The sequence below is a fragment of the Equus asinus genome, chromosome 21, assembly GCF_041296235.1.
Source record: "Equus asinus isolate D_3611 breed Donkey chromosome 21, EquAss-T2T_v2, whole genome shotgun sequence".
Lineage (NCBI taxonomy): Eukaryota > Metazoa > Chordata > Mammalia > Perissodactyla > Equidae > Equus > Equus asinus.
The window spans coordinates 77,990,306-78,007,530 of record NC_091810.1 but is presented as its reverse complement, the minus strand read 5'-3'; the positions used below and the strand labels follow the sequence as shown (position 1 = coordinate 78,007,530).

Below are 17,225 nucleotides of genomic sequence, written 5' to 3'. Positions count from 1 at the left end.
GTGCAGTGAGAGAAGCCAAACACAACAGAGTTCGTGCTATTGGATTCAACTGATATGAAGGTTCAGAAGAGAGCAAATGATTTGATTGTGATGGAAGCCACACTCTGGGGACTGTGTGGTTTGGGAAGGGACATGAGGAAAACTTATAGGATGCCCAGAGTGCTCAATATGTTGAAGCACATCTTGGTCACAGGGGTTTAAACATATATAAAAATCCATCCAGCTATACACTTAAAATCAATGCCCTTCACCTGCTTTCTTATATGGGCATGTATTTTATGCCCCAAGTGAAAAAAAAAAAAGAAGGCAAACTACATTCTATGGACCCTCATGATACAATTTAACATAGTGGTTAAGCATAGATTCTGAAGGCTGATAACATTGGTCTGCCACTAACTAGACATTTGACTTTCAGTGGTATACTTAACTTCTCTAAGCCTCAGTTTTCTCATCTCTGAATTGGAGATATACAATGACACATACCTTATTGAGTCTGGGGGGTAATTAAATAAGATAATGCTTATGAGGCACACAGCACAGAATAAGTGCTCAAGAACGGCCAAGTCAGTACTAGTAGCGGCACTGGTAGCAGAGTCCATAAAGAGACACGTACTCCCTCATGCATGCACATCAGTCTCTGGGGAATTCTTCCCCTGCACAGCTCTCATTCCTCATGTGGTCCCTGATGGGGGAGTAAGAACCAGGCACTAACCCCCGCCCCCCGTGTCCCTGCCCACCAGCGGTTCCCCCGCATACCAGCAGAGCATCTGGGAGGTTGTGCTCCTCTGTGAAGGCGATGACTGCAGGGATGATGTCCAGTGCACTGAGCTCCAGTGTGGCAGTACTGATGGAATCTGTATCACGGGCCCAGCCCGCCTGGAAGAACACAGCCACATTCCTCGTGAGCAGGCCTGAGCGCGCACGTTTGAATACGTGTCTTGCTACAAACCTCATGGCGTCCCCAAGTTTCCTGCTGCCGGATGACACTTCCAGGGGGATTTTCCTGACCGCTTGCAGGAGCGCAGGCTTCCTCTTGTAGTCTGAGAAGCGAATCAGGTAATCTGTTTTGGTGTTGTACGAAACAATGGACACTCGGGCACCTGTTGGGCAGTTACTCTCACTTATTTCCATCTTCATCAACAGAGATAATAAAATGTCTCTCATCCTCTCAAAATCCAACTGGGAGACATCATTTGACATGTCCAAGGCAAAGACCACTTCGGTGGGGAACGCTGGACATTTGGAAATACCTTGACACAATGGATACACAGATTTAAGACTTTCTGTAACGCCTCTAAACAGGTGAAGATTTGACTGAATAAGAAATATTACTTACCTGTTGAACAAGCTGGAAGGGAAATTATTTTGGAGAGAAAAGAAGACGTCGTTAGTTTACATGGGCAGAGGCATGTTTTCCACTTGAGTGCTTCAACATGAAAAACCACCTCCTCTGAGAAATTCAAGCAGTGGCCTTCTCCAACTCCTGCCTGAGTGTGGCAGAGACCTCTGCTTGCTCCCCAGTATCCATTCTCCCATTGTTCTAAAGTGCTAGAACCCCAGTCTCTGGCTGGGCATATGGCTGCGTAGGACAAAGGCTACATTTCCCAGGGGGGCGGCCATCTTGCTAAGTTCTGGATAATAGAATAAGAAAAATGGTAGGTACAACTTCGAAAAAGTATCCTTCTCCTTTCCTTTCCTGATGACTGAAGCCTGACAGACATCTTAGATCAGGAGGAGATTTGGGAAACAGAGCACCCTCGCCCCCATGGCAGAACAAGAAAATATCAAGAGCCTGCATCCCTGTGTTCAGCGAGGAGCTCCGTATCAACACTGGACGGGCTACTTCCAGGTTTTGATTTGAGAAATACGTTTGTCACTGCTATTGAGCACTGAGGTCACACTGTACTGAACTTACATCTAACTAATACACTGAGCTATTCTGAAACTATATATATATATATAATGTATACACACACACACATACATACACATATACACACATACCTAAAACTATATATATATAATATACAATATATATTAATTATATACTATATAAGCATGTGTACAAAAGTAATATATTTTCATGGAAAATATTAGAAAACAAAAAATTAAAATTACCCTTCATTCATCATATATATGTTTGAGTAGATATATATATAATTTGTTTCAACTTATTTTATAAAACTTGGAGCTCAGGATATATTCTATTCTCCATCTTCTTTCGCTTAGTATCTCAGGAACATCTATTTTTTTTCTGTCAAGAAATTTAGAGCAATATCATCTGGTCTACTAGAGACGTCTCATGATTTCTTCTGCCAACATCCCTTTTGATGAGTGCACTTGTAGATATATCTGTGCATCTTCTGTCCAACCCAGCCCTCTATAAAGCTCTATAATTGTGGCCTTGTATGCATTATCCAATTGCTCTTCAGGAAGGTTGTACCGATTGACATTCCTACCAGCAATGTGTACTTTTATACATTTCCCACGTTTGGATACGCATTTTTTTGTCATTTAAAAAATACTTCCAATTTGAGAAATAAAAAGAGTATCTTATTTTAAATTGCATTCTTTGTCTTCTTGTGAGGTCGAACATTTTTACGGGTTTACTGTTCATTTGTATTTTTTCTTCTCTGAATCGTCCATTCAGGTGTTTTGCCCATTTTCAGTCTAAGAGTTTTTTATATTTAGCAAATATGAAATATCTGTGTTTGCTGATGAAAATGATTGAGTAGCAATAATTTTATATATTTCAACATGATAGAGAAAGGAAGTTAGGTCCTTTGCTTGGGTCCACTGCTTATATCGCATATATTTTTTCCCATTTTTCTGCTTGCATTTGACTTCACAGGGCTCTTCAATGAAAAGGGGGTTTAGCTTTTCACATGGTCAACTCTGACACTCTTTTCCTTTGTGGTCAAGAGGATGGTATTATTCCTTATGATTTCCTAGAAAAAGGATTCCATAATCTCCCTGAACAGAAACTGGATGGGGATGGACAGTATACAGAAGAATCAGAGTAAGAGAAGCAGATGATTGTGGAGAAAACCTAAGCTCCCAAACTAAGCACTTTGCTAAGTCAGTGTTCTCTCCCTGTTGCCAGTAAGTGGAGAAATATGTATATCATAGGATGCAAATATCCTGGGATACATATCCTGCAAATTTACTGAAGACTGCAAATAAGTTCTAATCTGGGAATGTGAGAAAATATTACCTAAGATTTGATGATTCATATTTCCATTTCTAAAACATGAATGTAAATAAAATAGGACACATTTCTTATTGAAGGCTCACTGTTGATTCCTCTTGTTTGAATGGATGAGATGAAAAGAACAAAGCTTCTCTTTTCCTGTTTCGTGATAAGAAGCACCAAAATGCAGATATGCAGATGCGCAATTATCATTGGCATTTCATGAGGCACCATATTGTACAATGGAATTTTTCTTCACCATTGAGATGACACGCCTTTTGATCACTTCATTTCTGAGACCACATTGGGGAAGATTATTTACCCAAGGGTTGACTGAGCTGAATATATTAATTTATAAGAGCATTTCATGATGGACAATGGCACCTCTCAAACCTCAACCAAATCCACAAGTGACTTATGTCCTCAGTCCATGATCCATCCCCACTTCACATCACTGGCTCCTTTTGAGCCTTTCTCAAACAACTTACGGCAATTTTCTTGCATGAAATTGATGATTTCACACGGCTGTTAGAAAGATGGAGAAAGGAAAAAGGAAAAAGTATTTAATTTGAAGCATATTTCTCCTCACCCTCATGACTTAGAAATGTCATATGGATGTTATCAGTGCCTATCTCAAGTTTTTTAATCTACAACAGAAAACCTTGAAATTGTTAAAGCAGATGAAAGTTTCCAGCAGTTCTATTTCTGGATCCAGTGGATATTTTAAAACATTTAAAGCATTTTGTATACAATATAGTGCCCATATTATTAAAGGTAGATAGATAAGGGGCTGGCCCCGTGGCTGAGTGGTTAAGTTCATGCGCTCCACTGCAGGCGGCCCAGTGTTTCATTGGTTCGAATCCTGGGCGCGGACATGGCACTGCTCATCAAACCACGCTGAGGCAGCGTCCCACATGCCACAACTGGAAGGACCCACAATGAAGAATATACAACTATGTACCAGGGGGCTTTGGGGAGAAAAAGGAAAAAAACCAAAATCTTTAAAAAAAAAAAAGGTAGATAAGAGGAACTCTTTTTTAATTTGCATCACAAAAGGATGGAATCAAATCTGATTTTGAAGAAGTTTAAATCCAGGAAATTCAGCACAGAGGGCAGAGAAATGCCTCCAATTCTTGAATCTCTAATTAGCCATTGCTCAAACACTGTTTTAGAGTGCCAAGACAGATACCCCAGACGCCTCCCCTAGAATTCTGCTTCATTACTTTGATCCCTGCCTCCTGTTCTTTTCTTCCCTCAACCCCATTACTTCCTGCTCCTCAGTTGCCCCTAGTCCCCCACCATAATATTTTTGTACTTGTGAGATGGAAAGTCATCATGACTTTTGAAATTGTTTCCAGGTGTGTGATGAGACACGAAGTGCTGTACTATACCATGTGCTGGCTTATAAATACTTTATAAGCAATTTTTGAACTTTACAAAAAGGCATGTTGTACAGGCTAGTAGCCTCAAAGTCTCCGTTTTTGTCAACTAATGTTACTCAAAAACATCCAGATTCCCTCCAGGATTGAAACTATTATTCTACTCTTTTTATTTGATATGGTTATAATATTCCAGAGTAAAACCTATAAACTTCAAGTACTAAGAGAATTTGTAAGAGGAGAAAGTAAGGAATCTTTACTGATTTCTATTTTGTGAAAACGGAAAGCTGTGTGTTCTGGAAAGAGTGATGTTTAAAACTAAAATCTTCACCTACCGTCATATCTACCAAACCTTTGGGGCCCTTGATGCCCTGGAAAGAACAGAAACACGTTTAAAACGCAAGATTCTGAGGTCTCACACATTATTCTCCTGAGTTGGCAAGAAATTCCGAGAAAGTTCACCATAGTACATAAACCACCTTCTGCCCTTCACTCCTGGCCCTGGAGTTCTATGTGACCCCATAAGGAAGGAGGTCAGAGCGCCTAGGAGGTATATCCCAGACTTCAGAGTCCAGGATGCCCAGGTAGATGGTACATACAGACTCCTGGAAGACAATATCACTTGAGACTAAGCTACAATTTAGGATCAAATTCAGAAAAAGGCCAGTCAGGATCCCAGGACCATTCATAGGCAGTTCTAAAGTGGATCCCAGTCTGTCCTCCATCCCTTCTGCTCAGGCACCATCCCTATCTCTGCCCTAGTACTGAACAAGTCTGCCCTAGAACGATAGACTGATAGCCTAGCCTCTGAGGGTGAGCCATGGGGCAAAACAACAATAAGCTCAGTCTTTTCCTTTCATACCAAATGACTTTCCAGGGAATTTTTAAAAATATATGTGGGCTTGCTACATCAGTTCATATTATATAAATGTCATCTTTTATTAGGATTTCCTTCTGATTTTTGCATAAATGTTGTTTTTATCTTGTTTATATTGAAAAACTCACTCTCCAGTGAGTTTTATACATGTTTTATGTATTTAGACAGATTCGTAAATCTCCAGTCACTCTAACATTTTCCCCACATTCAAGTAAAATATATATATTAAATATATATATTGTATAAGGACTTGAAGCTGATGTCCTCTAAAGCAAATTTGGCCCGTTTCCTATATAGCTCTTCTTATGTGTCCCAAATGCTTATTTCTTCTTAGAGATGCCTCTTATCAAATCCTTATTCATTTTTACACAAAGGTTGAAAATCAAAGAAAGGAGAATAGTCCATGTTACCCTTGGTCCCGGTGGGCCTCGGTCACCTGGAATTCCGACAAATCCAGGAAAGCCGGCATTGCCCTAAAAATGACCAAACCAAAGGAATAAGCGTCCCCTCTTCAATACAACTTGATTAAAACCATGAGACCCACTTTGTGATACCAACTTGTCATCACATCTGAGGTCCAAGGAGTCTGCTATGGACCAGTTAGTTTATAAACCATGATCAGTGGCATGAGACATGGAGACTAGAATGAGTGATCTCTTTATCTAAATTCCCCTCATCTACCTAAACCCAGCCAACAGATGCAAACACACACAAACACTCACTTCCAAACTGAGCCTTAAAAGATGACTCAATACACAGTTGAGCCTTCAGGTCATATAATTAAAAGAATGCAGGAAATCTGCATTGAGGGCCTGGCATCAGGAGACAAGAAAATTCCTCCACCACTCTCTGGTCTTCAGTGTCTCAGAAAAGGTTTACACTGACGACGGGCTCATTGCTCATTTTACAGGTATATGAAGCGACACAGCATTATCTGTACGTAATCGATGCTTTAGCTTTTTTGTTTGAAACCAGACAGATAAGTTTAGCTGAGCAGGGCAATATTAGCCAGCAGCAAGCCAAGTTAGGCATAGATCAAATTTTTCCTTATGTCCTTGCCAATATATGAAAATATCAATTATTGAGAGCCTAGTAAATATACATTCTCTTTCCTTGCCTCGTTTCTGCACTGAACATTAGTCTGTGTGTTTTTCCCAGAAGGCCTTGCTCTCTAATGTCTATCAGCTAAACACTACCAAGGTTTTAGATATCCACAGGGTTACTCCTTCCAAAAAGAGCTGCCAGTGATTGCAACTCTTCAAGATCGAATCTTCAGAACCTTAGAAATGGATTTTTAGTGACAGACTCTATAAAGCACAGTGAAAACATGGCTCAAAGTCCACCAAGATGGTAGCCACATTCTTGACAGTCTAGTCCCAAAACAGCTAAGAGAAAGCTAAGGCTTGGAAGAATCTTAAAGAAACAGCAACATTTGCTCTACAGCTAAATTAACTGCAGATAATTGGCTAAATTAGCCAAATGATATCTAGACTTACCAAAGACAGGGTTGCCCCCAAACTTGCTTTTTAAAAGGTTGATATTGCATAACCAAAACTCCAACTTGGATTGCCTGTTGTTATGGTTTGGTGAGCTGCATTTGCATTCAGAAGATAAATGAGAGTAGGATTAAGTGGGGAGTGAGGTAGCCCAAGGAAGGTGTGGAATGTGCACTGACTGAGGAGGACATGGGCTTCCTGCTAAGAAGTCACTAAGCCAATGGAAATATGTTCCTTTGAGTAGAGTCCCATGATGTGGGCCTCTGTGGATCTTGGGAAATTGCTTTGGTTCTTACCCTCTTCCCTCTGATTCCCTTTGCCCCCTTCTCTCCTTGGTGGCCCGGGTCACCATCTTCTCCCTTAACAGAACCAAAAGCAGAAGCTTGAGTGTAAATAAAAATAAGTACAAACAAATGACACATGCTGCATACCGGTTGCCAGGCCAAGAAAGATATCTTCTTACTTGTAGTCCAGGATAGCCAGGAAATCCGGGTTCACCCTAGTGTCAGAAATGAGAAAAGAGCTTGTTTAACGTCATGTGGTAAGTCTTTCTTTGATATTCCTTGGAGAGAAAAAGGAAACTATAATTTTGAGGAAATAGACTCAAAACAAGTGCCAGAAAAACAGCTACAGGAACAGTTGTCTTGAGCTACTCCCAAGTGGCTATATTTTATTTCTATAATTCAATGTGAAACAACTTGCAAATGATTTTTACAAATTCTTCCCTGTCCTTGAGATATTGTGTAGTGAAACTTCCAGCTTAAGCATTTTATCTGTTGGTTTAAATAACCAGAGATCTGAGCCAAGGGCAGGGGGACCAGATTGACTCTTGGGAAGCAGGTGCTCATTGTTAGGTCAAAGGCTTACTACAAAGCAATTATTCATTCAACGAATATTCATTTAGCACTAGTATGTGCTAGGCACTTCTCTAGACACTGGGAATTCAGCAGTGAATAGAACAAAGACCCTGCTATCATGGAACTTACCCACTAGTGAGGAAGACATATATAATATGTCAGGGAGAGATGAACGCTATTTTGGAAAGAGGATTAAGAGATAAAGAATGACATGGGTAGGAGTCGGGGGGGTAACTATTTTATGTAGTGTGGTCAGGCAAAGCCTTTTGGTAAAGGTGGCATTTTGGCAAATTGAGGAAGCAAGCCAAGCAGATATCTGGGAGAAGAGCATTTCAGGCAGAGGCAAGAGTATGACTGTGTGCTGTGTTTGAGGAACACTGAAGGAGAATGTGGGGGGAGCAGCAAGAGATGCTCAGAGAGTTGACAGAGGGGCCAGATTGTGTAGATTCTTGTAGGTCATGTTAACAGTGGGGTTAATTCTGAATGACATCAGAAGCCACAGCTGGGCTTTGAGTACAGGAGTGACATGATCTGACTATGCACTTAAAAGACGGCTCTGGCTGCTGCATAGACAACTAACTAGATGAGGCAAGGGTGGAAACAGGGTGACCAGTAAGGTGGCTGTTGCAGTAATCCACGTGGAAAATCATATTGGCTTGGCCCAGAGGGTGGTAGTGGTGGTGGTGAGAAGTAATGAAATGCTGGATGTATTTTGAAGATAGACTCAACTCACCATTATTTGTTGATGGATTAAATGTAGGAGGTGAGAAAAAGGGACTTATTAAAGATGGTGCAAGTATCCATCTTGAGCAACTGGCAGGATGGAGTCTTCACTCCCTGCGACGGGGAAGGCTGGAGGGGGGGCAAGTTGTCAGGGGAATCAGTTTTGACTGACTGAATGTTTGATGATATCAAAGGCTTATTGTAAATTCTTAGGTGTGATAATGGTATTGTGGTTCTACTTTAAAAGAATCTTTTAGAGAAGCAACCTGAAAAATTTATGCATGAAATATATGATATCTGAGGTTTGCTTCAAAATAATTGGGGTGTGGGGGATAAGCGGGTAGGAGTATAAATAAAACAAAACAAAATCAGCCAAGGATTTTTCATTGTCTGAGTTAGGTGATGGGTCCATGGTGGGGGGGGGGGGGCGATATCATTATATTAGTCTTGCCACTTGTATATATGTTTGAATTGTTCCATAATAAAAGGTTAACAACAAAAGAAGAAGAAAAAAGGTGTTTTGGGACATCTCAATTTTAAGATGCCTGTTAGATAACCAAGTGGAGACATTTGGAGTTTAAGAGATTGGTCCAAGCTGGAGATCACAGGAGAAGTGGTACTTGATGCCACAGGACTGGATAAGGTCATTTGAGGAGTGAGTAAAGAGGGAAAGAAATATGAGGATAGAGCCCTGAGTCTTCCAATATTTAGAGGTCAAGAACACTCAGAAGATCTAGCAAAGGAGACTGAGAAAGAACAGCCAGCGAAAACCAGGAAAGTGGGGTGTGATGAGAGACAAGAGAGGAAAGGTTTCAAGAACAAGCCCATGATGACCTTTGTCAAATGCTGCTGAGAGCTGGGGTACGATGAGGGCAGAGATCTGACCATTGGATTTAGCACCATGGGTTTTACCACAATAAAGCAGATGGAGTTGAGTGGGGAGGGCCGAGGGGTGAAGACTCAAGTGTCATCAGCTAGAACCAGAGGAAAGAAAGTGGAGTTTCCCAACCTTGGCACTACTAACATTTTGGACCTGATGGCTCTTCGTCGTGAGGGGCTGTCCTCTGTGTCATGGGGTGAAAAGCAGCATCTCTGGTCTCTACCCACTTCATATCAGTATCATCCTTTCCCCGAGCTGTGACAACCAAACATCTCCAGACATTGCCAAATGTCCCCTGGAGGGTGAAATCACCCCTGGATGAGAACCACGGGTATAGACCTACTCCTTCAAAGAGTTTCGCCAGAGAGGAATGGGGCAATGTGAGCTCGGAGTTAAGTGAGGGTTTGGTTTTTTGTTTATTGGGGTTTTTTAGATGGGAGATTTTCCAACCTCTTTGTGGGAACATCTTTGTATACTGCTGGTAATGGTCTATGGAGAAGGGAAGACAATTTGATGATCCAGGAAAGAAAGGTGACACCTGCAGGAGCCAGGGCCTTAAGGAAGCAAAAAGGGAACGGAATCCAGGCCATGAGAGGAGAGATTAGTTTCAGATAAGGGCATGGACTGTCATCCCCATCAGTAGAGGGGAAGGCAGGGTCCACAAGTAGAGAGGCAAGTAAGTTGGCCTATGTGGTGGTGGATGTATGAGGTGTTCTCCTCTCATTGCTTCTATTTAATTAATGAAATAGGAAGCACAATCCTCCACTGAAAATGTAGGAGAGAAAGCAGATCTTGGAGGTTGAGGGGAGAGGAAAGGATATGAAATAGTCGATTCGGAGAGGAAGAAAGTGAACAGAAGAGGAAAGCATAGTCGGCAGGCCAAGCGGCAGTAAGGGCCCTTTAAAGGGAGACCGTTATGTTTTGCCAGGAAAAAATCATGCAAATGTGGATTGAATCTCTGTGTTTCAGAGTGTTAACTGTATCACAATAAGCACAGACTGCCCTTGTGCTCAGCTCAGAGATGGTATGTGGCTCAAAACACGCATATTTGAATTCTACCCAGGATTCCCCTGTTATGCAAACTCTCCCTAGAGAAAAAAGACTTCATTTGCCAGGATGGGGCTCCAATGGCTACCTTCCACACTCAGCTCTGTTTCTAACTAGCCGTGTGATGGTAGCAAAGTTACTTCACTTCTCTGAGTCTCAATTTTCTTATCTGTAAATCAACTAGGCTGAACTAGATGATCACTAAGGACCCCCATTATTCCATCATTCTACAGATATTCACCAAGAGCTGACCGTGTTTTGGGCATTTTCCTGCTTGATAACCTGCTTTCCTGGTGCCATCTTGCAGCCACAAGGGAAACGAGAATTGCAGAGAAGCCAGCCCAGAGTCCTGTTAAGTATCACTAAACATTCCAGTGATTTTTTATTTTGTGAGGCAATAAATGTAACTTCCAGACTAAAGCACCCCGAATAACCATGACTATTGACATTTGATTTGTTCAACAAGCTTCACATGGCTTCCATGCTTTGAAACCTCTGTCAGGAGCCCATTAACTACAAGTTAAAATACCAGCTTCTTATAGGAGTGGAGATATTCAAATACATTATTCAAATATACTTATTGAGCACCTACTCTGTGCCAGGCTCTGTTCCAGCAATACAATAATGAATAAGATGTAATCCTGCAGTCAAGTTCCCAAACTAGGAGGCAGACACATATGCAGGGATAAGTGATAATGCAACCTAGATGGAAAGAGGCTACTGCAGAAATATGAACAAGATGCTTTAGGAACACAGAGTATAGGACAACAAATTCTGTTTGGGGAAGTCCAATAAGGCATGCACAAGGAGAAGTTGATATTAGCGTTGATCCTAGAAAATGAGTAAAAATTGCCCAAAGGAGGGAGATGAGAAGGACATCCCAAGTAGAGGCAAGAGTGTTTGCAAAGGCGAGGAGTTGGGAAAGGGCCTGACGTTCCCAGAGCTGGGACGGGAACATCGGGTGTAGGTGGAAGATGAATAAGGAGTCTGATTTTTAAATAAAGGAGTGATAAAAATCAGCTCTTATATTTTAAGGAGGAAACTCTGGCAGCTACAACATGTTATAAACAGCATGTAGAAACCGGTCCTGGCAGACCACTTGGGTAATAACTCTTACTTTAGTAAAATAAAATAAAAACCATGTCTTTAGTTCAGCATACTCTGTAAGGTAACCCTCACCTTTGTTCCTTTTCTTCCTGGACGTCCATATCCATCTGGACCAAAAAGACCCTAAGAAAAGGATACACGATAAATTGTAGAGTCATCCAGATTAACACGTGGTTGGTAATATTCTCCGAACTCTTGGGTACATCAGCAGCACAAGGAGGTGGGGAAGGCGGGAGGGGCTGGGTGGAGGCGTATCCCACCTTCACAGAGGACCACTAGACGACTTTCACAGGATAAGGGGGGGATAAGGGTTGAAAACTTTGAGAGACCATATATAAGTAAGTTTTTTGTGAGTTTTTAAAAAAATTTTTAACCCCCTCTTCAGCAAGCTTCTGTACCTCAGCAAGATAAGAGCATGTTTGTAGGAAGCCAAATCACTGTACAAAGTTCCCATTGGGCTAAACTTGCTTTCCATGTAGTATAAAGTAACAATGGAAGAAGCTCCAGAATTGGTAAATCTCTAGGGAGAAAGACAGACTTTGGGGGGAAAAGACCAGAATAGAGGAAATGCAGTTTAGTGAATAAGTGCACAGAATATAAGCCCAGACAGACCTGAGTTTTTATTCCACTTCCAACACTCATGTGAGTGACCTTGGGCAAGTTACTCAACCTCTCTAAGCTTCAGTTTCCACATCTGCTAAGTGAGGATAATAATATCATCTACATAGTAAGCTTTGGGGAAGGATTAAGTGAGATCGTGCATGGAAAGCACTTAGCATGATGCCAGGCACCAAGAAAATACTTATAAGTGGTCATTATTCTGCTGCTGATGGCGGCAGTAGCAGTGATGAGTTCGGCAGGGGAGTGGTAGTGGTAGTGGTGGTGATAAAGGTCACGGTGATGGCATTGGTGATGATGGTGGAGTGGAGGTGGTGGTGATGATGATAATAATTATGAAAATTTTGATGATACTACTGGAGATCTTAGCATCTATATGTACAGCGAGCTTCCTGTAATAAAGAGTGAATTCAGAACCTGTTAGGTGCCTTTTGCTGAAAGGACAAGGACTGCACCAAAATCAAGTAAGTCAACTGAGAAGAAAATTAAAAATTTTAAGCCACAAAGATCATTCCTATGGCCTAAGAACAAGAGAGCGAAGTATTAGAAAAGAAAGAAAAATAAGATAAAGAAGATCACCAAAAATGAATTATTTTGAGGAAAAAGAAGGATGCGAATGAGGTTCATTTGCTGTTACTCCAGCTTCTCTCTGCTGAAGGACATGCAGAGCCTCCAGCATCTGCAACCCCAGAAACCCAAACTGTATATTTTGGAGATGTCCCCTCTGATGTGATGTGACACCTGATTGACACCGTCAAGAAAGGCATTGCTCCCCAGCTTAGTCTGTCCCAGGGAGAGGTCAGTAGGAACAAGCTTTCTGTTATTTTAAATCAGGATACTTTACTAAAGTTAAGCAGTGTTAACTTCATCATCTGAATTGAGTGTAGGTACAAAACACTATTTGCCCTATACTCCATTTGATGGTAATCTTACTCTGTTCTTTCCCTTTCCACATTTAAGTTTAAGTTTCTGTTTTCTCTCCTTGCTCAAATGCAGTGTGAGTGCTGAGTGCAAAACAACTTCAGGTCCTTCCCGTTGCTGATGAAAGAAATCTCAGAAATATGAGTTGCAGGAAAGACAACATTACTGCATCATAAAGCTAATTCCAATAAGGTGGTGAATTGAAAATATCGATAAAATAACTAACTCGCTCTCATGATTAAGGTAAAAATGTAGAGTCCTGTCTTTGGAAATGTTATCTGTGAAGCAAACATTTTATGATCCTTGGGCTCCAAAGATCATTTCTGTGCTCTGGATAATTGAACTCACACCTTAAAAGACTGCAACTCTGATTGGCTGTCTTATTTGTTCCCCAGGAAAAAACGTTTCATTGAACATCTCTGTATTCCTAAAAGACTCAATTGCTTACAAAATCTCTTTGTCAAGCAGCAGAGGCTGACTGGCACTTCCTTCTTCAACATGTGAGAAGGCAAAATAATTCCCAGGACATCTTTGGAGTCTTTCTTTATACAAGGAGTTTGAGAATCTTTGAGTATTTAGATTCACGGCAGCTCTAGTGATCACATCATATTTGTGATCCCAAACTTAATTCATTAAGAACATTAGAATTTTATGTGAAACAAGAACAAATAACAAACAAGAGATTCAATCAAGAGTCCAGAACAGAGAAATTAGACTTACAGGTTGCCCTCTTGGTCCTTGTTGACCCCGTGGGCCTCTTTCCCCTTCATCACCGAGCTCTCCCTTTTATAGTAAAGGATAAAGATTAAATTAATTTCTCCTGTGAGTTCATGTGATTTTATGTCATTTTCCTTAGATTTTACAGTCAATCTTTTCAAGTCCTGTTAGCATCACCATACAGTCCAAGGTAAATATCTTCCTCTAAATTTTGTTAAATATAGATAACTAACAGATATAGTAAAGATTTTAGTACTGAAAATCAGCAAAACCAGGTTTACAGCACTGGTTCCAGCATGCTATATTATTATGGCTTTTTCTAGGTATGGGTGTGTGAATCTATATTTGTGATCAGGCCATAAGTTTATCTATCTATTGATATGTTTGGTCTACTGATATATATGACCATCTATCTATCCATCTTTCTATATGTCTGTCTATAAATTTTTCCTTCTCTGTATCCATCTATCCAGCTATAAGGTAATGGACAGTCAATAACATCACCAACCACATCAGAAACTCATGCTGGAAATGATCACGTGAGGAGAGATTCTTGTAAGAATACCGAGTTGGAATCAAGGAAAATTGTGTTCTCTGACATTTACCTTCATTCCTCTTGGTCCAGCTTTTCCTTTTGAACCATTAGGCCCTGGAGGCCCAGGATTCCCCTGCAACAAGACCAAGACCAAAATCACCTCAAGGTACAAAAAGTTAACTATCTGACTCTCTTGTTATTATTGAAATGGTCTGGAACTGGTAATATGCTCGTGAAGCACCTTTAATGTTTTACACAGTTTTATCCTCCTACACACAAAACGCATAACATACACTTTTAATCTCTGGGCTGGGTGTTGGGGTGGGGGAGTAAGGTGTTCTGTGCGAAAGGCCACATCACCATGTACCGAGAACTGGAGGAATTACCTGGCTACTAGAGGGAAAAACATCACTTGATTAAGCAATTGGGAAGACAAACGCCTGAACTTATACCCTCTCCAAATAGAAAATATTATCAAATGAGAATGAAAATAATACAATCACTTATGGGGCCAGTTCTTCCCGACCAAGAGAGAGATCGAGGACAGAACGAGGGCTTAGGCCATCCTGGAGCTGCTATTTTCAATCTCTAGATAGGGATGCTCATCCCTAAATTAATCATGCTGCCCAGGTTTTTAGGCCATCTCAAATGCCACCTTATTCAGGAAACCACTCCTAACCACCTGTCTCAATCTGGTCTGATCTTTCTATAAAGCACTGGGATACTGGGTGGGGAGCTGAATAGACACTAGAAAGACCCAAATTGGAAGCTAGTTTGGCCACTTACTATCCAGATGAGAAGTCTTTTAATCCCTTTGAGCCTTGGTTTTCTCATCTGTAAAATTGGTATAGTAATGCTTCCTTGTATGTTTATGAGGAGTAAATTAGTCATTTATACCCCTTTCACAGAACTGTTTTTTCTTGCACTATAGGGAAGTATGAGCTGTGTTACACAACCTTGAGGCTCAAATCCAATCCCAGTGATCACTATATTCCCACAATACACTTAAAGTAGAAGGGGGCACACAGCTGGTGATCAATGTCTATTGTGTCGAATGAGCTATTTGTAGAAAGTCCTGATACCCACAGATCCCAGAACAAACCATGTAGCTTTATGTCGTTTGTCCAGGAGCACTCAGGGACACGAACCGGCCATTGTTAACGAGCAGCTGTGTTGTAGCTGTTAGAGTTTCAAACCTACCTGAGCACCCTGTGAACCTTTCTGTCCAAAAGTTCCTGGTACTCCTTGCCTTCCTCTTGGTCCCTGGCCCGAAGATGAAAATAAAATTCAACCAACTTTTACAGAGCTATTTATTTTCCCTGTACCCACAAAATCATCTTGGATGCGGATGGAAACGCCAATTAAGATGCGCGGATGCATCACTATCTCCTTTATCACACTTCCATCAAGCAGCATCTTCACTCTGAAGCACCCCCACACACTCCCTCCAAACTCCCTCCGTCCAAAGCACAGGATGAGTCCCCAGGATCTAGACTTTCAACCATCTCTCCAGTTAAATGTGATGAACACTAATGTTTGAGAACATTGCTTTTATATTTTAATTCACCCAACTAATTTTAAATCCTAAAAGGTGAACGAGAGGAGCTGCTAAGATGCTGATCTCCTTTGAAAAATCAACCTTTTCCTTGTACATACAAAGGCAAAAGATAAGCGATTGCATTCTGATTTTATCAAGAACCAAAAGCACATTTAAGTGGCCTAATCTCACTGAGCACATTGCTGAGGAGTTGCTCATTTCTCCCCCAATCTATTTTACTTTACTGATTTTTGACACTTGAATTTTTCTCCAACTTTTTTGAGAAATGCTTTCCTATTGGAAGCATTGATCACGGCTTCTGTACTGTTGGATGCGGTATTGTAACCGTGTGCTTAAATAGACCATCATACCCACACCCCAGCGGGAAGTGAGAATTAAGGAGAGGTTTTATTGACTATCTTGCTCATGGCTCACAGCACGACTTGCTCCCTTTGCACTCAGCTGTGTAATAAAGTGACTATAAAGGAGAAGATCAGGACACCACAGTGGTGGGGGGTCCAAATTTGACTCAAGCCAGTAATCACAAGAAAAGGCAAAAATACATTTCTCAGTTGTTTCCCTTTATGTTCAGATATTATTTTCTATCATAAAATAAATATAATCTCTAATTACACTTTGATTACCCATTTTTTCCTTTAGCACCTTTGTTAAGTCGAACAGCAGCAGAAACCTTCTCGAATTATCATCTGACACTCATAGGATTTTTAAAGTTATGGAGAATGATTCAATGTGTTAGTATAATTTGTTGGGGGTTTTTGGTTTTTTTTTTTTCAACTGTGGCCAATCTTTTTTTTTTTTTATGCTTTATCTCCTCAACTCCACCCAGTACATAGTTGTATATCTTAGTTGCGGGTTCTTCTAGTTGTGGGATGTGGGACACCACCTCAACGTGACCTAGCGGTGCCATGTCCACGCCCAGGATCCAAACCCTGGGCCACTGCAGTGGAGCACCCAAACTCAACCACTCAGCCACGGGGCCGGCCTCTATAATTTGTTGTTTTAAAGTTCCCCCATTTGAGGATACTCGGAAACAATTTGGCTTTTAAAAGAAAGATGTAGAAAGTATTCCAGAAGGGCTTACAGAATGACAGCTTTGGGTTATGCTTAGAAGATTCCAAAAGCACTGGTTGGAAGTTTAAATTTCTGGTTGTCACTGAATAGTTTTCAATGCCCCACTGGACTGAACTCCTCGAGGGCAAGACCCTTGCCTTAATGGTCTGAACGTCCCAGGCCCACTAGCAAAGCACCCTGTGTATAATAGATAATAAACACTTTGCTGATTTTCCTGCCAGATTGAATACAATTTTAATAAATTAAATA

The 17,225-nt window shown here is 41.0% G+C and overlaps 1 protein-coding gene across 2 annotated transcripts in view; it reads right to left on the bottom strand.

The window, feature by feature from the left end:
- LOC106842755 (collagen alpha-4(VI) chain-like) overlaps positions 1-17,225 on the bottom strand; it is a 98,221-nt gene that overhangs the window by 11,439 nt on the left and 69,557 nt on the right. For both annotated transcript variants that reach the window (XM_014859458.3, XM_014859459.3), the window contains 11 exons: positions 15,548-15,610; positions 14,418-14,480; positions 13,816-13,878; positions 11,629-11,679; positions 7,406-7,441; positions 7,239-7,301; positions 5,857-5,919; positions 4,905-4,940; positions 3,679-3,715; positions 1,337-1,348; positions 757-1,250 (listed from right to left, as the gene is read on the bottom strand). In XM_014859458.3, the coding sequence (XP_014714944.3) occupies positions 757-1,250; positions 1,337-1,348; positions 3,679-3,715; positions 4,905-4,940; positions 5,857-5,919; positions 7,239-7,301; positions 7,406-7,441; positions 11,629-11,679; positions 13,816-13,878; positions 14,418-14,480; positions 15,548-15,610 (981 nt within the window). The remainder of the gene's footprint in view (positions 1-756; positions 1,251-1,336; positions 1,349-3,678; positions 3,716-4,904; positions 4,941-5,856; positions 5,920-7,238; positions 7,302-7,405; positions 7,442-11,628; positions 11,680-13,815; positions 13,879-14,417; positions 14,481-15,547; positions 15,611-17,225) is intronic.